At 39.1% G+C, this 24,382-nt stretch overlaps 1 protein-coding gene across 2 annotated transcripts in view; it reads left to right on the forward strand.

Annotated features, from left to right (window-relative positions):
* Positions 1-24,382, forward strand: part of LOC126235834 (CBY1-interacting BAR domain-containing protein 1) — a 211,854-nt gene that overhangs the window by 42,394 nt on the left and 145,078 nt on the right. For both annotated transcript variants that reach the window (XM_049944691.1, XM_049944690.1), the window contains exons 2-3: positions 3,803-3,904; positions 18,983-19,111. In XM_049944691.1, coding sequence (XP_049800648.1) covers positions 3,803-3,904; positions 18,983-19,111 — 231 coding nt within the window. The remainder of the gene's footprint in view (positions 1-3,802; positions 3,905-18,982; positions 19,112-24,382) is intronic.

Below are 24,382 nucleotides of genomic sequence, written 5' to 3' on the forward strand. Positions count from 1 at the left end.
GAAGTAATATAATCGCTGATTTCTGAAGTCATTTTATCCAGTATAAAGTGGTATTCCATTAAAGGGGGGGGGCTATAGCCCCCATAGCCCCCCCCCCCTTTACACCGCCCCTGCAGGTATTCATTATAAAAAGTTACTGAGACCAAGAACAAGGATTGGGATTAATTTAGTGAAGATATGTGAAAGGGTGGCCAAACTTGATAGTCATTTGTCATTCCCAAACAAATAGTTTTATTTAATAACAATGCAATCACGAGACACCTGACAGTCACCAAGATTCTTACGAAATACATAGAAATGGTTAAGATTTTTAAATGAAATTAATAATGTATAAGGACAATTGCATCATACATAAAATTAGAAATAGTGCTCAAAAATGTCAACTGTGCGACACAGTGAAGGCCCGACTACAAACAGTTAAGTATTTAAATAAACTTGCGGTGGCACTCTGTTCTCGTAACTGGATCACAACTGTGGGCTAACCCACAACAGGATTTGTATATAAGGTCAACAAGCATTAAATAAAAAAACATGAAAATGCATACATCTCCACTGGTTATTCTGCTCTGATACAGACAAGATACAGCCAAGCTGCCCAAAGGCTACCCACAACTAAAATAAAAGCAACAGTAGTACTTCACTGATTGACCCCAATCGTGTTCCACATAAACCACGTTAAGTACTTAATTAAACTGTCAGGCTCCTAAAACACAATTAAAATAATAATGACAATTAAACCCTTAATTTTTTAAGAAATCAAGAAACTCATTGTTCAGTTTGCCTAGAGACTTTCATTACATGCCCACAAGGGCCTTCCAATAACAAGAGTTACTGAGTCAGTTACTTCCTAATCCACTGGCACCCCCACTGTGGCACGATACCAAAAGAATAACAACAAACTACTCAACCTGAGGCTGGGTCAGGAGATTTGCAGAATCACATGTGACCTGCCAACACTTAGGCCTTGTGCAATGACAGGAAAGCTGGCAAAGCAGAAGGAAAACGCATCCCTGCCCCTCACAAGCAGAACAGCAAATGTATCAACTGCTGCAGATACAAGGCTGTCAACATACCAACATCAAACAGCAAAACAAGTTTGATAAAAATTAACATACACAGTAATACTTACACAGGCTGTTGAAAATGTAACTATCAAAAGTTCAGCATTAGAACTGCCCACTCATAACCACTGCAAGTAAATCTCCGCAGCAATAACAAGAAGCAATGTACAAGGCCATTTAAAAGAATAATTAGATAATAATTTAAATAAGATTTTTAAAAAATCATGGTATATCTTTACTAGGGCCTCTTAGGGGCTAATAGACTCTGTAATTGGGATACACATCAAATGGCAGATGGCTGGTTAAACTGTAGCTATAACCTGAAGGGCTGCTCAACACATAGTAAGAGAGTGCACAAATACAAGTATGCACACACGCGCGACCCAAACATGCACACCTTTAGGCTGCGCACACACAATTTCAGTTACAGGCCAAATCCAATTCGCCCCAGGACTTCTAATAACAAAGATTTTTGTGAGGTAAGTGATTCACGAAAGGTATAGGTTATTGTTAGTCAGGGCCATTCTTTTGTAGGGATCTCTGAAAGTCAGATTGCATTGCGCTAAAAATATTGTTTGTCAGTTTATTGTTGATCAGAATAAGTCAAGAGAGAAATGTCTGAGAACGTTCAGTTTTGCTCAGCTGTTTGAAAATCAAATAATGTAAGAGGTTTATCAGCACAGTAATTCATTGATTTTTCTAAGGGGACGTTACAAACACAAATACAAATTACATCATTAGTTTCAAATAGTCAATATTAACATTGAAAATACTAGTCTGGCGCAGACAGAAACCTCCAAATTGAGACACATAGCATTAAATAGGTCACCAATAGGCATAAAGAAACTGGATTTCTGGCTAACTCGCATTGGGCAGAATTAACAATCTTTCAATGCAGTACTTACTAAACAGTCTTCATAGATAATTTGAAACAAATGCCAAGGAGACCAATATCTTCAGGACTCCAGGTAGGCACTGGATAATACTGCACTGCTGCTCGTGGTTGACAAGTTATTCAATACATCTTGGCATATTTAGCACACCACAACTCACTGACACATATCGGAACCAGGTTACATGCAATGAGAGTTGCCCCTTACCCACTAAACTCACCCCTAGCAAGGGTCAACACTACAGGAAAACTTGAGCCCCCATAGCCCAACGGTCAAGTGTTAACTCGCTGAAATTGCTAGGATGCCGAATATTCAGGCGCACCTGTCCAGCTCCATGTCAAAAACACCACTCACCACCATACAGTCCCAGAGGGAACATATAACCCATCAAAGATGATACGTTGAGGGCCAGAGTTGATGGAACAAATGCACAAGTGGTGCTGGTAGGATCACGCGTGTGCCCTCATGGAAGCTGCCATAACTCAGTTACGTGCCAACAAAGTTGTGGAAACCGTTTGGTCAGTTGTTTGCTAAGAAGTTTAATGGTGTTAAAGTGCCAGCAAAGAGTGTTATGCAACACTTAGTCTGAAAATGGTGTCAGACAGGATCTGTTTGGAACAAGTCAAAAAACTCTCCGAAACCTCCTCACACATCATAAAACGGGGCTGCAGTTCACCAGAAGATGATTCAGAGTCCTACAAAATCAATCCAACGACTGTCATAAGAGACCAGCATATAACACTGATCATGCAGATGAGTGCTCCACCTGGACATGTGCAAGAATCCATACTGAATGTCTGTTGTTCACACATTAAAACCAGCAGATGCTCCTCAGTGCCTCCGGTTTTGTGAGTGGCTGTTCACTGAGATAACAATGAATGGCTTGGCCATTGTTCTGGTCTTTATGTCTGATGAAGCCTGGTTTCACGTAAGTGGTTATGTCAGTTCACAGAATCATAGTTTCTGGGCAGCAGAGAATCCGCATAACTTCCACGAAACACTATTGCATGATCAGAAGTGTGGGGTTTGGTGTGCAGTGTCTGCACATTATTGGTCCCATCTTCTTTCATCAGATGCTGACTCTGGCACATTACATTGCCATCATTTTGAAATCATCTGTTTCAGCATTAACAGAAGAGAAAAAGACCTACAGTTACTTCCTACAGGATGGAGCAACTTCCCATACAGCCAGCCAAACCTTGAAGCATGAAATTATTTTCTGAGGGAGTGCACCTAAAATAAATACTTTATTTAGCAGATGTAGCTGTAAGAGTATTGTGGAAAATAGGTATCTCCACATCTTACAAAGGCTTCTTTAAGGTCATCCAAACCGACAGTTTTACAGACCACTATTCTCAAATTGAAGGCAAATAAAAATAAAGGTGTTTGTGACCGCAATGATTTTGCATTTCATAAGATAGAGTGTAAACTTCATGTATTGCTATTGTCTGGAGTATTAACTTTCTTCTTATTAATTTCATTACTACTGTTAATTCCCAGTGGAAACAGAATTCTGTGGTACATGTCCTTCAACTGCCATAACCCTTTGTGGGTGGCATTCACCTGTAAACAAGCAAAGATCTCAATTTGTGATGATTTGCTCTCCATCGACTCAAATAATACTGAATTCATAAATGGGTGATATTTAAAGAAGAGAAGGAAATGGGGTGACAGGGATGAAATACGATTATGAGCTTAATCCCTACCAAATTTAAATGTTTTCCACATTTATAGTTTATTGTTTTCATGTTTTTCTTTTTTCTTTTGTTACATACTACCTCAAAATTCATCAACCATTTAATTTATTAAAAATATGTGAATGATGGCTCTTAAATTTTCTATTCACAGTGAGCAGCAAGCAAAATTTATTCAAGAAAGAATATCGACAGTTGAAAAACACTTTGCAGACCTCTGTGCAGTGTTTGCAGAATACACCAGAAAAAATGCTAGGTATATTTATTTACAATCCTATTTTGTAGTATGTTCCATAAGTATAATATAAGATTTAGAAAGTTCAAATCATATAACATAGATAAAACAACTGTTCCTTTCCTGTAAGCTGTTTGCATGTGGTGTTTCTAATGCCTTTGTTTCCTTTCCTCTAAGCTGTTTGCATGTGGTGTTTCTAATGCCTTTGCTTGCATTATGCCGTGAGACAATATATGTGCTGACTATTTTCTTAAGTCTGGCAATTGTATGCCCATTTTCTGTTTGCAGCACGAGTTTATTAATGAACAGGTTGTCACAGTTTATGTTTCTGTTGGTTTTTCTTTATGAATTCCAAGTTACACAGTACTAACAATGATGGAATTGTTGGTATTTTTAGGTTTTGCAGATGTGAGCTACAAGGCTCATTTTGTTCTATAGAATACACATGTTTGTCTTTTTGTCAAATAAAACTTCTTTACCCCAGAGGAATAGCGCCATAACATAAGTGACTGGTAAAAGACACAGGGTGCAGTGAGCAGTAGCATATCACTAACACAACTGTAAAATTTACTTGACAGATGTGTAACTCGTGCTAAATTCATGCAAATGTGTTTTTGATGCCAGTTCACATTTCAAATCCAGGCAATTCAAGAAGTTAAACAATGTAGTCACTTAAGACATAGCAAGGTGGAATACTTCCATTTACTGCAGGTCTACTCCTTAAATAACTTTTTTTGTTTTCTATTATACATGTGATTCATGTAGTATACATCCTTGAAATCTTCATATTCTCTACATAGCCTAAGCTATATTTTAATAAACTTTAGTAAGGCAATTTCTGGCAGGATGTATATACTTTTGGAGTAAAGGATACAAATAACCTATAGCAGAAACACTGAGTTATCAACAGGTGAAAAAACTTTGACAGATTTTGGAAGATTTCATGTGATTTCCAGTCAGTCAGTGGTTAGCATTCAAGTAGCACAATTACTATGTAGGCTGTTAATGAGTGGGTAAGTAGTCATTAATGAGTGCACATCTTATTTTCAGTATTTGGTTTTCATTATGTAATTATCAATCAGTCAGTAGTTAGCATTCAGCGAGAATGGCGACTATGTATATTGTTAGTCGGTCTTCAACATGTAGGATTCAATAGTCAGCCCGCTCATAAATTTGTTAGTCAAGATGTTTTGTTATTATGTCACATGTGAGTTCATGCAACCACTTATAATACATTTAGTTTGCCAATCTATGTTAAGAAATTGATGTTTTAACTGGGTTTAATATTAATAAATAGGAAGAAAATGAAAATGTAAATTTTAGTGTTGTGTCTCTGTGTATCCTGTAACTGTTCACCACTTTGAATAATCGTATGAGGACAATTAAAGAGGAAATTACATGAGACTTATGGAATATCAGACAGGTTGGTAAAGTTTCACACTCTCATTAACTTTAGTAATTTAAATGAAAATTATATTTACAGTGTTTTTTTGAAATATTAAGCACATAATTGATTGATTCCAAACTCATGTTAGCTACTCTGAAATGTTCCCTACTTTGCAACATAAATACTTTTAATTCTTCCCAATTGTAACAGAATAGTGTCACCTATGTACAATATGAAACTACACAAAATAATTCTAATTAATTTCAACTCAAGTAACATTGTGAACATCTTATATAATATTGCTGGAAAATACTAATTATTTTTCATCACTCATGTAGTGTCCATTCAGAGAGAGTTATAAGTTTTTTTTTTTTTATTTAGAAAAAAAAAAATTCTTTTAGCGCTGAGATTCACAAGCATATTATGAACAGGTAATCTAGATTCAAGTAAGAATTCTGTGACTTAAACAATATTTTCAAAAGAAAAAGTGAAGAGATATAAAAGAGAAGATTTTGACATCAAAACACAAAGGATAAATTATCTGTAACTTGGTTTTAGTATTGAAGGATCCTTTACAGAGAAAAGAAACTAATCAGTAATCAGAAACAAACAAAATTTTAAATTATGGGTAATTACTATAATATCTCTGAGGGGAAAACACTGTACAAATGGCATGAAAAGTGCACTGACATAGCTATGGAAGCTGAGTAGCTGATGCAGCATTTCTGTCAACTGCTGTGGTGCCACTATCCAAATGGTGTTTGTCATCAGGAGCAGTCTGTGATGAGGTAATGCCAGACTTGCATATAAATCGGTCCATAGTCAGTCTGAATCAGTTATAATGCAATCTGCGAAGTACACACTGATTAGCATATTAATTTCATTTATGGCCCTTCTTTGGGGACTATGTCCACCCCGGCATGCAGATTGTTTTTTCTTGGCTCGATGACATCTACCACCACGCCAATAAAATGTATCACATGGCTCACAGTTTATGTTCATGGTTTGAAGAGCACTAGGATGAGTTTACCATACTCTCCTAGCCACCAAACACCCTGGATTTAAACCCAATTGAGAATCTGTGGAACCACCTCGATCAGGCCGTTTGTACCATGTTATGTTACGTGTTATGTTATGTTATGTGGTTTATTCATCTCATTACATACAATTTTCAAATCATTTGATTTGATGTACAGGAGACATGTCAAGGTTTACAAAAGAAACTTTTTTCACTTTTTTTTAAGAGAAATACAAAAGTTTACATTATATTTTACATTTCTAAGTTACAGCTACACATGTACATAATATAATAAATGTATTACAATCCCTGTGTTCAGATTGTGAAGCTGTCCTCAATGAATTCATCGACAGAATAATAACACTTTTCCACCAGGAGAGTAAAGAGCAATCTTTTCAGTGAACCAATCTCCATTTTAAATATATTACTTCCTTTTATTTTATTGAAAATTTTTAACCCCATGTACTCTGGCGTTTGGGCATAAAGTTTTAAACGATGTGTTGGAAGTTTGAAGTTATCTCTGTGGCGAGTGCTGTAGTTGTGGTCAAAACGGAAATTGTCTAGTGTATGTTGATTTCTATATAGGAACACCACCATCTCATATATGTAAAGTGAGGGGATAGATAGTACTTTTAAATTTTTTAACAGTGGTCGACAGGATTCCCGTTTTTTTGCAACACACATGTTTCTAATTACTTTCTTTTGTAATACTAGGAGCCTAGTGACATTTGCTGAATTTCCCCAGAAGATTATGCCATAACGAATAACTGACTCAAAGTAGCAGTGATAAACTATCTTTCTGGTATCCATGTTTGTGGCACCTGACAAAATACACATTGCAAATGCTAAGTTGTTCAGTTTATTTGCTAAGTAATCTATGTGTACCTTCCAATTTAAATTTTTGTCAAGATTTAGGCCTAAGAACTTCACGTCGTTTGCTTCTGTGATATCCTGATCATTGCAAGTTATCTTTATTTCACTCCTTTCTACTGATTTAGCTTCAAATTGCATCATTTTGGTTTTAGTTACATTTAGTTTTAGTCCATTTTGATAGAACCAAGATTCAAGTTTTTCTAAAGTATTTTTGGCTTTTTCTGGAATATTTTCAGATACCTCATTTTCAATTAGAACTGATGTATCATCAGCAAATAAGACTGAATGAACATCAATAGCAAGTGGTAGGTCATTTACGTAAAAAAGGAACAGATAGGGACCCAATATCGAACCTTGTGGGACTCCTTGGGGAACTGTTTTCCAGTCTGATGAATAATTGGTTCCATTTGAAGTTAAAATTACTCTTTGTTTCCTACCTGACAGGTAAGAGCTAAACCATTTTAAAGCAGTGTCTCTGATTCCATACATCTGTAATTTGTGGAGGAGTAATGCATGGTTCACTGAATCAAAAGCTTTAGTCAGATCACAGAATATGCCTGTGACCTTTCTACCTTTATCTAACGTGGAGCATATTTTTTGGATAAACTCATTTATAGCATTCGCAGTGCTTTTACCCTGTTGGAATCCGAACTGGTTTTTAAAAATTATATCATTTACAGTAAGAAAGTTATTAATTTGTTTTGCTGCAATCTTTTCAAACACTTTAGAGAAGACAGGCAAGAGAGAGATAGGGCGGTAATTCCCCATATCTTCTGTCAATCCTTTCTTGAATAGAGGTTTGATCTCACCATATTTCAATACCTCTGGAAAGCATCCCTGTTCATAAGATTGATTTATAATAGTTGACAGTGGTTGGGAAATAATATCGTACACATACTTGATTACAGATGTTGTTATTTCATCCCACCCATGTGAGGTTTTGTTTTTTAGAGACAATATTTCCTTTTCCACATCCCTTTGGGTTATTTTTTCAAATTGTTTAAAATATGTGTTCTGGCTGTTTTCCAAATTTGTGATGCCCTGATAGAATGTCGTATCCACATCCGATCTTACTACGTTTAGGAAGAATTCATTGAAACAACTTGACATCTGAACAGGGTTTACTATAATTTCATTTTCATGTCTAATTTTCAAAATCTCATGAATTTTTACTTTGGCTCCTAGTTCAGACTGAACAACTGACCACACTGCTTTTGTCTTATTTCTGTGTTCTCGTATGAATTTATTATTTGCCATTTGTTTAGCTGTCGCTACAACTTTCCTAAATAAAGCTTTATACTGTTTGACATAAATAACAAAATCTGGATTTCTGTTTGATTTTAACTCATTGTGGAGCTCTCTCTTTCTGGCACTAGAGATCTTTATTCCTGTTGTAATCCATTTGAGTTTACCATTAACCTTCTTTTGCTTATATCTACGAGGAAATGATTCATTAAATACCTCTAAGAAACAATTTAAGAATTTGTCATAGTTTATCGAGCTTGAACTATTGTAGTCTACAGGCCAGCTAATTGTACTTAATTTACTGCGGAATAAATCCATTTTACTTTTACTGAGATCCCTTTTTATACACACTTCTGGAGGCTTTAGGTTATTTGCTTTTGGGAGCTCAATAAACAGAGCTGAGTGATCTGAAATACCCAAGTCTAAACAGTATTTGTGCTTATTTCCACTGTCAAATATGTAGTTAGTAATAATATTATCAATGCAGGTCACTGATCTGCTGTTTTCCCTAGTGCCTTCAGAAAAATTTAGCTTGAAACCAGATTTCTGAATTAAGTCACGAAATTTTGTGGAATCATTGCTTTCAACTAAGACATTTAAGTTGAAGTCTGCTGCTATAACAACTTTTTTCTTACTTTCTTTCTGGAGTTTTTCCAGGAGGCATTCGAATTTGGTTAAAAACACTTTTGTTACCGCACATCCAGGAATTCTGTAGATTGCTATAACCAATGTATTCAGATCACTCAGCTCTACAGAGCAACTTTCAAACACGCTCTCTTCATTTAAATAATTAAAACTATCTCTTACTGTATAACTTACGGAAGAATTGACAAGAATGCAGGAGCCTCCACGAGATTTGCTTATTCTACAAAAGCTAGCAGCTACCTTAAAATTATTAATACTATTTAGTACTTTTATACTATCTTCTGTTAACCAGTGTTCATTTAGGCAGATTATTTTAATATTTACGGATTCTGAAAGCAGAATTTTTAGTTCGTCGATTTTTGAGAATTTACGACTTGGTAGTTCTGCTCCTAAGCCATTTATATTCAAGTGCATCAATAGATCATTTTTGCTTTTAGTTATTTCACGTGCATCCTTTGTTTGGTACCTAAACTTTTTATTTTCAGTTTGAATTTTTTCTTTGTCACCCCTATCACAATGAATTAGTTTCCCTTGATTCTTAGGACTTTACACACGTCAACTTAGCACAGCAGGTCACAGCACTGAAGCCAGCATGGCTCCACATCCCTTTTGGCACCTTCCAGAACCTCACTGACTCTCATCCTGCATGTCTTGCAGCAATCTGTACTGCAGAAGATTGTTGTTTAGGCTTTTAACAGGTGGTCACATTAATGTGACTGGAGAACATGTAATAACTTTAAGAAAAGAACATGGACACTTATTAGGTCACATGAGAATAGCCAATTAGGCTTCTACTTATATTTATATGATGTAAAATGTTCTGATCAATGTAAAGGGGACTAAAAATTTGCTTATTAGAAACTCTGCCAATTAAAAGGGCAAACAACTGCCATTTTGCATGCCTTGGCACAATGCTGGAAGTTGTTCCATTCTCTAACTGTTGTTAATATTGTTAATTAGTAGGGAAGCTAGAAAACATGGAAACAGAAATGCAAAGGTTAAATCTAGATGTAGTGAGGATCAGTCAAGTGAAATTGAAAGAAGATAAGAATTTCTCATCAGACAAATCTAGGGTAATATCGACACCCGCAAAAAATAGTATATTTGGAATAGGCTTCATTACAAATAAGAAGGTAGGTCAGGGAGTGAGTTACTTTAAGCAATTCAGTGATCAGATTATTCTCATCAGAATCATCATCCAACCAAAGCCAACAACAATAATTCATCTACACATGCTGATGTCAGAAGCAGAGGATGAAGAGCTAGGAAGAGCATATGAGAATATGACAGGTAACACAGTATGTAAAGGGAGGGGATAATCTAAGAATGACAGAGAATTGGAACACTGCAGTAGGGGGAAAGAATTGAAAACAGTGTTACGGGAGGATATAGACTTCATAGCAGGAATGAGAGAGGAGAAAGACTAGTATAATTCTGCAGTAAACTTCAGTTGGCTATAGTGAATACATTGTTCATAAAGCACAAGAGGAAGAGGTGTAACTGGAAAATGGTCTGGAGGCACACAAACATGTGAGCTTCTGTAAATCATGCTGAGAGAGAGGTTCTGAAATAAGATACTGAATTATGTGGTATATGCTACCCATAACCATATATACACTCAGACCACAATGTAGTGATGATGAGCATGCTGAAGTATAAGAAAATCATCAGGAAGATTTGATGTGGAGTGAAATGGGATACTGAGGAATGATGATGTTTGTTTGATGGTCACTGAATGTCAAATACTACAGTAAGCAGCACAGTTGAAAAGGAATGGGCAGTCTCTAAAAAGGGTAATTACCAAAGCTAGGCAGAAAAATGTAGGCGTAAGGGAGGTAACTGTGAAGAAGCCTTAGGTAACAAAGAAATACTTGATCAATGACAGAAGAAAGTACAAAAATGGTCAGGAAAAGGCAGGAATACAGAAATAGAAGTCACTTAGGAGTGAAACAGGAAGAAAGTGCAAGGAAACAAAGGCAAAATGGCCACAGGACACACGTGAAGAAATTGAAAAAGGATTGCTTGCTGGAAGAACAGATTCAGCATACTGAAAAGTTTGGAACAAAATAATTGAAAACAAGTCACTTTTTGAATACTGAAAGAACAATAATAATATCTGAAGGCCTGAAAATGTCTCAGTAAATTAAAAGTACAAATTCCAATGTCAATACACTAAACATGCCATAATCAAAGTCCAGAAGAGATGTGCAAAAGTATAAGTCCAGTGTAGTGCTGGTGAAAAACTGCTGGTCACAGTGTCAGAGGCCATGTCTCTTCAGCGTAGAGGCCACAAATGATGTAGGTCCATAGCTGGCAGCTCCTGGAGGTGAATGTTGATGTGAATGATGTTGTTGTAGCTGCAGCTCCAGAGTAAGATCCTAATTGTAGGATGGTTTCACAATTGGCACCTGGTCCATGAAACTTACTTGGAGTGAACTATTTGAACGTAGTTCAGGTGCTGGTCTAAATACTGCCCCAGCACCAAGATATTACATATACTGCTTTTGATCATGTGGTCCACAGAGGAGAAAGGGTCTGCAGGGCCAGTGACCTCTGCATGCGCTTGGGTTGCCACATGGTGGCAGGGCGGAGTGTGACCATACCTTGTCTGTCGTCTGGAGAGCTGCCTGTGCAAGGTCCATGCCCACCTAACCCATCTACATCTACATCTACATGGTTGCTCTGCAATTCACACTCAAGTGCCTGGCAGAGGGTTCATCGAACCATTTTCGTACTACTTCTCTACCATTCCAATCTCGAATGGTGCGTGGGAAAAAGGAACACCTAAATCTTTCCTATCGAGCTCTGATTTCTCTTATTTTATTGTGATGATCATTTCTCCCTACGTAGGTGGGCCTCAACAAAATATTTTCGCATTCAGAAGAGAAAGTTGGTGATTGAAATTTTGTAAATAGATCTCACCACAAAGAAAACTGCCTTTGTTTCAGTGACTGCCACCCCAACTCACGTATCATATCAGTGACACTCTCACCCCTATTGCAGAATAAAACAAAACGAGCTGCCCTTCTTTGCACTTTTTCGATGTCCTCCATAAATCCTACCTGCTAAGGATCCCATACCGCACAGCAGTATTCCAGCAGAGAATGGACAAGTGTAATCTAGGCTGACTCTTTAGTGTATTTGTCACATCTTCTAAGTGCTCTGCCAACAAAGGGCAGTCTTTGTTTTGCCTTCCCTACAATATTATCTATGTGGTCTTTCCAATTTAAGTTGCTCGTAATTGTAATCCCTTGGTTGTTGTTGTGGTCTTCAGTCCTGAGACTGGTTTGATGCAGCTCCCCATCCCTAGGTATTTAGTTGAATTGACAGCCCTTAGATTTGTGTGATTTATTGTATACCAAAGATTTATCGGATTTCTTTTAGTACCCATGTTGATGACCTCGCACTTTTCTGTGTTTAGTGCCAATTGCCACTTTTTGCACCATACAGAAATTCTCTCTAGATCATTTTGTAATTGGAATTGACCATCTGATGATTTTACTAGACGGTAAATTACAGCATCATCTGCAAACAATCTAAGGGGGCTGCTCAGATTATCACCTAGATCATTTATGTAAATCAAGAACAGCAGAGGGCCTATGATACTACCTTGTGGAATGCCAGATATCACTTCTGTTCTGCCCGATGATTTACTGTCCATCACTATGAACTGTGACCTCTCTGAGAGGAAATCACAAATCCAGTCACACAACTGAGACAATACCCCATATGCACGCAATTTGATAATAGTTGCTTGTGAGGAACGATATCAAAAGCCTACTGGAAATCTAGGAATGTGGAATCGATCTGAGATCCCTTGTCGACAGCACTCATGACTTCATGGGAATAAAGAACAATATTTTCTGAATCTGTGTTGGTTATGTATCAATAAGTCATTTTTTTCAAGGTGATTCATAATGTTCGAGTACAGTACATGCTCCAAAATCCTACAGCAAATTGAGGTCAGTGATATGGGTCTGTAATTCAATGGGTTACTCCTATTTCCTTTCTTGAATATTGGTATGACCTGTGCTACTTTCCAATCTTTAGGAACAGACCTTTCGTCAAGTGAGTGGTTGTATATGATTGCTAAGAAAGGCGCTATTGTGTCTGCATACTTTGAAAGGAACCTGGACCAGAAGACATGCCTTCCTTAAGTGATTTTAGTTGTTTTGCAACACCTAAGATATCTACTTTTATGTCACTCATGCTAACAGCTGTTCTGGTTTCGAATTATGGAATATTTAATTTGTCTTCTTTCACGAAGGAATTATGGAAAACTGTATTTAGTAACTCCACCTTAGTGGCACCATTATCAGTAACATTTCCGTCGCTATCCCGTAGTGACGGTATTGACTGTTTCTTGTCACTGGTGTACTTTACATATGACCAGAATCTCTTTTGGTTTTTTACCATATTTTGAGACAATGTTTCATTGTGTGAACTATTAAAAGCATCTCACATTGACGTCCACACTAAATTTCGAGCTTCCGTGAAACTTAGCCAGTCTTGGGGATTTTGCGTTCTTCTGAATTTGGTATGCTTTTTTCGTTGCTTCTGCAACAGTGTTCTGACGTGTTTTGTGTACCATGTTGGATCAATCCCGTCTCTTATTGACTTATGCAGTATGAATCTATCTATTGCTGTTGATGCTGTATCTTTGAATTTGAGCCATATCTGGTCTACACTTACATAATTAGCTTGGAAGGAATGGAGACTCTCCCTTAGGAAGGCATAAAGTGAATTTTTATCTGCTTGTTTTAAATAGATATATTCTGCGTTTATTTTTAGTAGTTTTGGTTGATATGGTTTTGAGCCTCGCTACAATGACCTTTTCTCCACTAATCCCTGTATCCGTCATGACGCTCTCTATAAGATTAGGATTATTTGTGGCTAAGAGGTCAAGTGTGTTTTCGCAACCATTTACAATTTGTGTGGTCTCATGAACTAATTGTTCAGCGACTTTGAACATGTGTTTTCGTCAACAGACCGAAGGTAGATTGAAGTCTTCACCAGTTATAACTGTATGAGTGTGGTACTTATTTGTAATGAGATTCAAGTTTTCTTTGAACTGTTCAGCTATTATATCATCTGAGTTGGGGGGTCAGTAGGAGCCAATTATTATTTTGGTACGGCTGTTTATAACCTCTACCCATAGTAATTTGCAGGAACTATCTATTTCAACTTCACTACAAGTTAAACTACTACCAACAGACACAAACACACCACCACATACTTTATTTATTCTACCCTTTCTGAACACGGTTTGCGCCTCTGTAAAAATTTTGGCAGAATTTACCTCCGGGTTTAGCCAACTTTCTGTACCTATAATGATTTCAGCTTTAGTGCTTTCTATCAGCACTTGAAGATGTGGTACTTTTCCAACACAGCTATGACAGTTTACAACTACAGTACCGACTGTTGCTTGGTCGATTCTCATCGTTTCTTTGCCCTGCACCCTTTGAGACTAGAGCCCTTTTTGATCTCTCCTGAGACTGTCTAACCTAAAAAACTGCCCAGTCCATGCCACACAGCCCCTGATACCCGTATAGCCACCTCCTGTGTATAGTGAACACCTGACCCATTTAGTGGAACCTTAAACCCCACCACCCAATGGCACAGGTCAAGGAATCTGCATCCCACACGGTCGCAGAACTATCTGAACCTCTGATTCAGACCCTCCACTCGGCTCTGTACCAAAGGTCCATATTGGTCCTGTCGACAATGCTGCAGATGGTGAGCTCTGCCTTCATCTTGCTAGTATGACTGGCAGTCTTCACCAACTCAGATAGCCACCGGAAACCAGAGAGAATCTCTCCCGATCCATAGTGACACACATCATTAGTGCCGACGTGAGCCACCATATTTGGCTTTCTTCCCGTCCTTAGCTGCCATATCCCTAAGGGGCTCCATCACCTGCCTAACATTGGAGCTCCCAATGACAAGCAATCCCACCCTCTATGCTTGTCCAGACCTCTCAGGAACACCGGCCACTACAGCAACAGGCGAAGCCGCCCTTGCTGGCTCAGAAGTATTTTCAGCAGTGGGCAGTACCCCAAACCTGTTACGGAGGTGTACGGGTACAGCCTTGCGGCCAGCACCAATTTTCGCCTTCTGCCCAGGGATTCGCAAACCCGCCACAGTTCGCCAGTCACCATCAGGCAAGTATCGACTGGCAGGGATGTCCGAATCTGAGGGCGCAGTGTCATCAGAAATCCTAGGCGGTGCTACAGGTTCCAGAGGTGCCAAAGCGCTTGCCTCAGGTGTCCCAATGTCACCGCAGCCCAGGGCAATAGCCTGGAGCCTGTCAACCACGGCCAACACAGCTCCCAGCTGTTTACGGATGGTGGCCAATTCCCCCTGAATCCGTACACAACAGTCGCAGTCCCTATCCATCCCTAGCAATTTTGTTGCTCTCTTTTATCTCACAAGGTGTTCAAAACAAACAGATGACTGACAACTATGGGAATTTACACTATATGGGTACTAAAACGCAATGCTACAACTCTCAAATACTGTAATAAGCCCGAAATTTGTGAATTAAACAATGAAAGTACCCAAAACTTGCAAAGAAATTAAGAATTAAACTATGAAACAAATAGGTGAGCTAAGACTATGACTTGCTGCTGCCTGCTGCTCATCCAATGGCGGCAGGGAGCTCACTGTGTTGTTGGTGCTGGCTGCGTAGGTGTAAAGCCTTGACACAGCATTCCCCGCCATCAAGGGGAGGAGAGCTGGTAGTATATCTGGTTGGGTCCTTACTGGCAGCTGGGAAGCTGAGGTCAACCTCCATTGGAGCTGGCACTGGTGTGGCATGTGGAGCAGCTGAGGGCCGCTCCAGCAGGGAGCCAATTGCAGGCTGGAGCTGAGGCAAGGCAGTTGTCTCCAGGGTGCGTGTTGTGGATGACTCTGCGTCTGGAACGAAAGATGATGGTAGACTATAGGATCCAGGGAGAGGACGATGGTGAGGCCACAGTTGTTTAAAGTGCTTATGGCACACTGCGCTGTCTTGAAGTGTAACCCATCCCAAAAGACTGGAAATGACAGCAGGAAATCAATTCTGGCAGCCTTAGGTGAAGACAAGGTCCCTCACAGGAACATGCAGAGGGAATTGGTGGTGGCTGGACTGCTGAGGGGAGGGGCGATTGCTGGTGGGATGGATGATAGACAATTGTGACTGATATGGTCAGCCATGAAGTTTTTAAGAGTCTCGTCCAAAGGGTGACAGCAGTGAAACTTGGATGACTAGAATTTAAAAGTGTTTGGCTAGACCAATAGATGCAAGATGGGGCACAGTATGTATCAGTGCTACACCATTTGTTTGCAGAAAGTGGAGAATCCCATGGAAGTAAATTGAGGGTGGTTATCTGTGACACTTGTTTTTGGGAGCTTTGAACAGTCTGCCCTGTGAACATGCTAGACATTTGTGAGACATGGGAGGGGGGGGGGGGCACTATCATCATATTTGTCGATTAACCCAGAGTATCCCAGGAAGGGCTCTGAGAAATCCAGGTGTGCCCAAGACCAGAGGGCAGAAGTGTTTTCCAAGGCAGAGGAATGATGTGGAGGAATGGCCTGCTACTCTCACAGTGGGGCGTGAGGTAACCATATAGGTGATTGCAGTGTCCGTGCTTTGCCAATAGACAAGTTGGTGGGCCAGGCGCTTGGTAAGCACATTCCTGGCCAAAAGAAGTCTACTAGGGTCAAACATTGATCTTAATTTGAGAAAGAAATTTCTAATTATGTACATTTTGAGCACAGCGTTCAATGGAAGTGATTTGTGGACTGTAGGGAAACAGGGAAAGAAGAGAATCTTAAGTGTTAGAGATGTATTGCTGTAGAAGGGTGATGAAATTATTTGAATTGATAATATAAGAAATCAGGAGGTTCTCTGCAGAATCAGGACAAGAGGAACATATGGAAAACAATGACAAAAAGAAGGGACCATATGATATGTCATTCGGGAATAACTTCTGTGGTACTTGAGGGAACAGAGAGACTGAAATATGTCCAATAACTAGTTATTACTCTGAAATGAAGAGGCTGACACAGTAGAGAGCTCCTAACAGGCCTTGTGAAATCAGCTAGAGGACTGATGACAAAGAATGGTCTTAAATGCTTTACCTTATCATCACAAAACTCTGTCTCTCCCTCCCTCCTCTCACCCCCTCCTACACACACACACACACACACACACACACACACACACACACACACACACACACACACACACACATATATATATATATATATATATATATATATAACATTCCATGTAGGAAAAATATATCTAAAAACAAAGATGATGTGACTTACCAAATGAAAGTGCTGGCAGGTCGACAGACACACAAACAAACACAAACATACACACAAAATTCAAGCTTTCGCAACAAACTGTTGCCTCATCAGGAAAGAGGGAAAGAGAGGGAAAGACGAAAGGATGTGGGTTTTAAGGGAGAGGGTAAGGAGTCATTCCAATCCCGGGAGCGGAAAGACTTACCTTAGGGGGAAAAAAGGACGGGTATACACTCGCACACACACACATATCCATCCACACATATACAGACACCTTTTAGGAAGAAGGTAGAAGGTAGGGGTGTGGGGTGTCGGTGGGGTCAGGAGGTTGATGCGAGTCAGGTGAAAGGTTTTGTAGGGGGCCTAAGGTTCTGAGGATTCCTTGAAGCTCCGCCTGGACATCAGGAATGGGATTACCTTGGCAAACTTTGTATGTGGTGTTGTCTGAAAGCTGACGCAGTCCCTCAGCCACATACTCCCGACGATCAAGTACCACGGTTGTGGAACCCTTGTCCGCCGGAAGAATGACGATGGACCGGTCAGCCTTCAGATCACGGATAGCCTGGGCTTCAGCAGTGGTGATGTGAAAGACAAAGCTTTCACTAAAATGTTGATTGTTGGGCTGCCTTGATACTGCACAGCCCTCTAATTAATGTAGATAACGATGGGAGGTGTCCAATACCTATACACAGTATCAGTCCTAAATGTGACTGACCCATTTCCCTGCAGAACCTATGGGATTGTGTGCTGAAGAAGTGTGTTGGTACCTACTGACTTCACACTCTTGTACAACAATCAACAGGTGTAAGACTGATCTGGCACTCGTCATTAAAGAGAACTGGATGTCGCTGAGTAATTCTAGGTGTTCCCATGCTTATCTTCTTCAGACATCCCAACCATAGGGGTTTGTACTGTTCTTTGTAGTGGAAGCCTAGAGGACATGGAGATGGTTGCATACTGTCTGTGTCAACACAATGCTCCCAGTTGCTGTCAAAAAGGTAATGTGCAGTTCTGTTTCACTCTCTCATGGTGTATACAGACAATAATTTGTAGCTACCATTTGTCAGCTGATTTTGATTGCAGACTACCACCACAAGACAGATCTTCAACTTTTAGTGTCTTATAATAGTGACTGAATATTCAAATGATGTCATGTTAGTGCACACCATTTTGGATGGTGATGTCCAAAATTGTCAACCATTCCTGCTGCGAAGTGACTATATGCAGTTGGTCTAAGCTTGAAATGACACTTTGAGGAATGCTGACAAACTGAGCACTGCACATAAGCTGCACCATCCTGTCCACGATTGTAGACATGATTGCAGCATTTGACTGTACTGGACCGAGAAGACAGGTTTACTTTTACTTCCATGACACAGGTGTTTGTATATAGCAATTTCCTGTGGTCAAAATAGTGTTGAGAAGCAGGTTTATGATTAAAAAACTCATACTATACAACTTGTAACAGTAATGCAAAACTTGAACAATTTCGTTAGCTGTTTGTTTAGTATTTACTTCTATTTCTGTAACAAATGACAGAGTCACACAGTCAGAATGTAGAAGAATCTACAAATAATTGGAGGAAAGATATATTTGTTACTTATTTGGGACCTAAAACTGTGTATTATTGTTCCAGTGTGCGGAATAAAAATGATGATCTAGCGCAGTCATTACAGAATTATGCACAGTCTGAAAATGTCAACAAATCCCTGAAAAATGGTCTACTGGAGTTTTCACAGACGTTATCATTTGTAAGTGATTACAGGTATGTTATATATATTTACCCAATTACTTGCAGAAAAATTACATTTCAGCCTAAGACCTCAGAACATATGGATTCAGTGATGCTTTTGAGGAATAAGATATCTCTCTTTTGTTAGTGGAAATCGACTGAAGTTGTGGGTACAACAACCTGCAGCAGTTAATGTAACAACCCGAAATTGAGACCAAGGAATGTGATGTGTCTTGACATCCTTGTCTTTGAGCTCTTTGAACAGCCTGTTCATGGTACCTGTCTTAAGTGTATTTGTATTGCAGTGTCTTGTATTTGTGCAAAGAAAATGGATCAGTTCTGTTAAAATAGTATGCAAATGTTATTGTGCCCTGCAGCCAGGTGACTAGTGCGAGTTTTGGTGTTCTCATGAAGATAAGTCATTTTAGATTAGAAAACATATAGTTTACTCCTGATTACATGTTGAATAGGTGTATTAGTGAGCCTTTTAAGTGTACCATTAAAGGTTTCATTTTTCTTTATGTAATATAGCAGAAAACGCGAAAAGATCGTACAGTCGTATTTTCTGTTTATGTTTTGCCGCATCAAATCTATAGAATTTCGTTTAGTTGTTCTTTGCTCTCTCCAGAAATTTAACTTAGCGTACCTCTTCATTATTTCACTAGCATTTCTGGAAAGTAGCGTAAAGTTTAAGTTGTTGTTTCAGAAAATTTGTGCTGTTGTTTTTGTTTACACACAATTGCGTATAGGCCAAATTTGTGGAACCATATTTTTGTGTTTATCTGTAATTTAACTGACTTATTCTTAATACACTATTACGTTTATCATGAGTGAAAAGTGCTTGACTTGCCGTAGAATTGTTAGGATGGGGCTTTGGTGTGATGGGTGCTGTAGTTTTTTCGATGTGGGCGACTGTAGTGGCCTGGGATTAGGGGAAGTAAATGAGACTCATCAGTGGTTTTGTAGGATTTGTAGTAGAGACAGGAAGATACTAGAACAGGAGGGGAAAATTGCCACCCTTCAGGTTGAGTTAGACAAGGCCAGGGGAGATCTTGACAGGTTAAGGAGGGAAAAGGGTAAAGAGAGGTGGGAAGTGGCAACAGGCAACAGGAGGAACAGGCCTAGAACTTTGTCTGACAGCTTCGTGGTGAATGTAGAAAATGGATTTGACCTGTTGCTTCAGTTAGAAGCTGGTGAGCCTCAAGCAGTTGCAGGTGTAGACAGGGCACAACAAACTTTCAGCAGCAAATTGAAAAGTGAGAATGTAGGGAAATCAGTAAAGAGAAAGAAAGTGTTGTTGTTTGGTAGTTCCCATGGAAGAAGTGTTGGCCGACTTTTGCAGGATGAACTAGGATCAGAATACCAGGTCACCAATTTTTTTAAACCTAGTGCTGGTCTGGAGCAGATGACAGAGGATTTAGGATCACTTTGCAAAGATTTCACTAAGGAAGACACCGAGGTTATAGTGGGTGGGGCAGGTAATAGTATTGACAGAGATCCTGGGTATAGTATAGAGTGTGACCTGGCAAAGATTTCATCAGCATCAAAGCATACTAGTGTTGAGTTTGTATCTGTTCCTGGGTGCCATGACCGACCTCATTTGAACTCTTCTGTCAAGAGAGATAATTTGGAGTTGGAACGGCTGCTTATGTCGGGCGCAGGGTCATGCACTGGTGTGGTTCCTGTTGATTCTCTCAATAGGTGGGATTATACTAGGCGTGGCCTTCACCTCAACACGAAGGGGAAGGGTAAACTGGCTGAGAAAATAGCAAGAAAGTTAAAGGGGGGAGGCACTGTCATGAGTGATAAAATACCAGTGGTTATAGGGTTCAGAAAAGACCCTTTTTAGGGTAGCGAGGACAGAGAGAAACAAAATTTTAAGAGAGGTTAGAGCTGAAACAAACCTTCAGTTTGAGAAAGAAACCAAAAAACTTAATTCTAGCTTATTACATCAGCATAAACAGCTATTGGTTAAGAATTTTCAACAGTCAGCAGATATTTTAACTCTACCCAGTTTTAACTTAGTTAATGTGAAATGTCAGCTATCTTTATTGCATCAAAATATTCAAGGACTGAGAAATAAAATTAATGAATTAATTATCTGAATAGATGAATTAGAGTCTTCAAAGCCAGCTGACATAATCTGCCTCTCTGAACATCATGTGACCACTGGTATAGAACTTTTAAGTGTTACAGGGTTTAGGTTAGCATCTCACTTTTGTAGATCAGAAATGGAGAAAGGAGGAGTTGCCACATTCATCAGGAACTGTCATAAATTTAAGAACATAGACATTCATAAATTTTGCCTAGAACAGCATATGGAAGCATGTGCAACAGAAGTAGAGTTTCACAAAAAATCCTTCATAATATTAAGTGTATATCGAGCACCTGCAGGTAACTTTAATCAGTTCGTAAACCACCTTGAAGTTGTACTGGCCCATTTAACAACCAAAAACAAAGAAATATTGTTTGCTGGTGATTTCAATGTAGATTTCCTTAAAGACTCTCCCAATAAGAACTTATTTGCGTTAGTAACACTATCATTCAACTTAATCCCCGCTGTAAAGTTCCCCAAGAGGGTAGTCAATTGCTCACAAACAGCCATTGATAATATCTTTATAAAAAAAGTCCAATGAACAAAATTATATTACAAAACCAATAGTCAATGGCCTCTCAGACCATGACATGCAGTTCCTTCTGTTAAATGTTAAAACTGAACAGGATATAAAATCTGTTAAATCTGACCTCAAGAGGGTAATCAATAAGCCAAAAATTGATTATTTTAGGACACTCCTCAGAGACATTCACTGGACTAATGTTTACAGTGCTCATAGCATGAATGAAAAGTATAACACTTTTGCTAATTAAGTGCTTACCGTATTCGAACACTGTTTTCCACCAAAACTTACCAAGGTTAGAGCAAAGTCTACAAAGAAGCCATGGATTACTCAAGAAATAGGGGTATCTTGTAAAACAAAGATAAAGCTGTATCTGTCAATCCGAAACAGTTCCGATGTTGATGCTGTAGCACATTTCAAGAAATACTGCAAAATATTAAAGACTGTAATACGGTCATCAAAGCAAATATATTACAAGGAAAAGATAGTCATATCAGATAACAAAATAAAGACAATATGGGATATAGTGAAGGCACCATCCAACTGGGAACTAATCACATGTGGGGTCCCACAAGGTTCCATTCTAGGGCCCTTACGTTTTCTTATATATATCAAAGACCTTTCATCAGTAACATTACCAGAAGCCAAATTCGTTTTGTTTGCCGATGATACAAACATTGCAATAAATAGCAAATCAAGTGTAGTCTTAGAAAGGTCAGCTAATAAAATATTTGTGGACATTAATCACTGGTTCCTAGCCAATTCTTTGTCACTAAACTTTGAAAAAACACACTACATGCAGTTCAGAACTTGTAAGGGGTGTCCCACAAATATATGCCTAACATACGATGACAAGCAGATAGAAGAAGTGGACAGTGTTAAATTCTTGGGATTACAGCTTGGTAATAAATTCAACTGGGAGGAGCACACCACAGAACTGCTGCAGCGTCTTAACAAATCTCTATTTGCAATGCGAATTGTGTCAGATATAGGGGATATAAAAATGAAAAAGTTGGCATACTATGCTTACTTTCATCCCATTATGCCATATGGGATTATTTTTTGGGGTAATTCATCAAGCCATGCTAAAGATTTCTGGGCACAAAAACGTGCAGTAAGAGTTGTATGTGGTGTGAACTCAAGAACATCCTGCAGAAGCCTGTTTAGGGAACTAGGGATACTAACTACTGCTTCCCAATATATTTATTCCTTCATGAAATTTGTCATTAAAAATATATCACTTTTTCAAACCAACAGCTCAATTCATGGAATCAATACTAGAAATAAGAATAATCTTCACAAGGCTTTAAAGTCACTTAAAATATATATATATGGGAAACATTCCACGTGGGAAAAATATATCTAAAAACAAACAAAGATGATGTGACTTACCGAACGAAAGCGCTGGCAGGTCGATAGACACACAAACAAACACAAACACACACACAAAATTCAAGCTTTCGCAACAAACTGTTGCCTCATCAGGAAAGAGGGAAGGAGAGGGAAAGACGAAAGGATGTGGGTTTTAGGGGAGAGGGTAAGGAGTCATTCCAATCCCGGGAGCGGAAAGACTTACCTTAGGGTGAAAGGGGGAAAAAAGGACGGGTATACACTCTCACACACACATATCCATCCACACACACATATATATATATGTAGTGTATATATATATATATATATATATATAAACAAAGATGATGTGACTTACCAAATGAAAGTGCTGGTAGGTCGACAGACACACAAACAAACACATACATACACACAAAATTCAAGCTTTCACAACAAACTTTCATTTGGTAAGTCATATATATATATATATATATATATATATATATATATATATATATATATATATATGTGTGTGTGTGTGTGTGTGTGTGTATGGATGGATATGTGTGTGTGTGCTAGTGTATACCCGTCCTTTTTTCCCCCTAAGGTAAGTCTTTCCGCTCCCGGGATTGGTATGACTCCTTACCCTCTCACTTAAAACCCACATCCTTTCGTCTTTCCCTCTCCTTCCCTCTTTCCTGATGAGGCAACAGTTTGTTGCGAAAGCTTGAATTTTGTGTGTATGTTTGTGTTTGTTTGTGTGTCTGTCGACCTGCCAGCACTTTCATTTGGTAAGTCACATCATCTTTGTTTTTAGATATATTTTTCCTACATGGAATGTTTCCCTCTCATCTTTGTTTTTAGATATATTTTTCCTACATGGAATGTTTACATGGAATGTTTCCCTCTATATCCTGATGGGGCGGCGGTTTGTTGCGGGGGCTTGAATTTTGTGTGTGTGTTTGTGTTTGTTTGTGTGTCTGTCGACCTGCCAGCACTTTCATTTGGTGGGTCACATCATCGTTGTTTTTAGATATATTTTTCCTACGTGGAATGTTTCCCCAAGATGATGTGACTTGCCGGGTGGGGGTGCTGGCGGGTCGACGGACGCACGGGCAGGCGCAGGCACGCACGCGGAATTCAGGCTTTCGCGGCGGACTGTTGCCTCATCGGGGGGGGGATGTGGGTTTTGGGGGAGAGGGTGAGGAGTCGTTCCAATCCCGGGAGCGGGGGGACTTGCCTTGGGGGGGGAAGGACGGGTGTACGCTCGCACACACACGCGTGTCCATCCACACATATATGTGTGTCTGTCGACACATATATGTGTGGATGGATATGTGTGTGTGTGCGAGTGTAT

The sequence above is a fragment of the Schistocerca nitens genome, chromosome 2 (genome assembly GCF_023898315.1).
Source record: "Schistocerca nitens isolate TAMUIC-IGC-003100 chromosome 2, iqSchNite1.1, whole genome shotgun sequence".
Taxonomy (NCBI): domain Eukaryota; kingdom Metazoa; phylum Arthropoda; class Insecta; order Orthoptera; family Acrididae; genus Schistocerca; species Schistocerca nitens.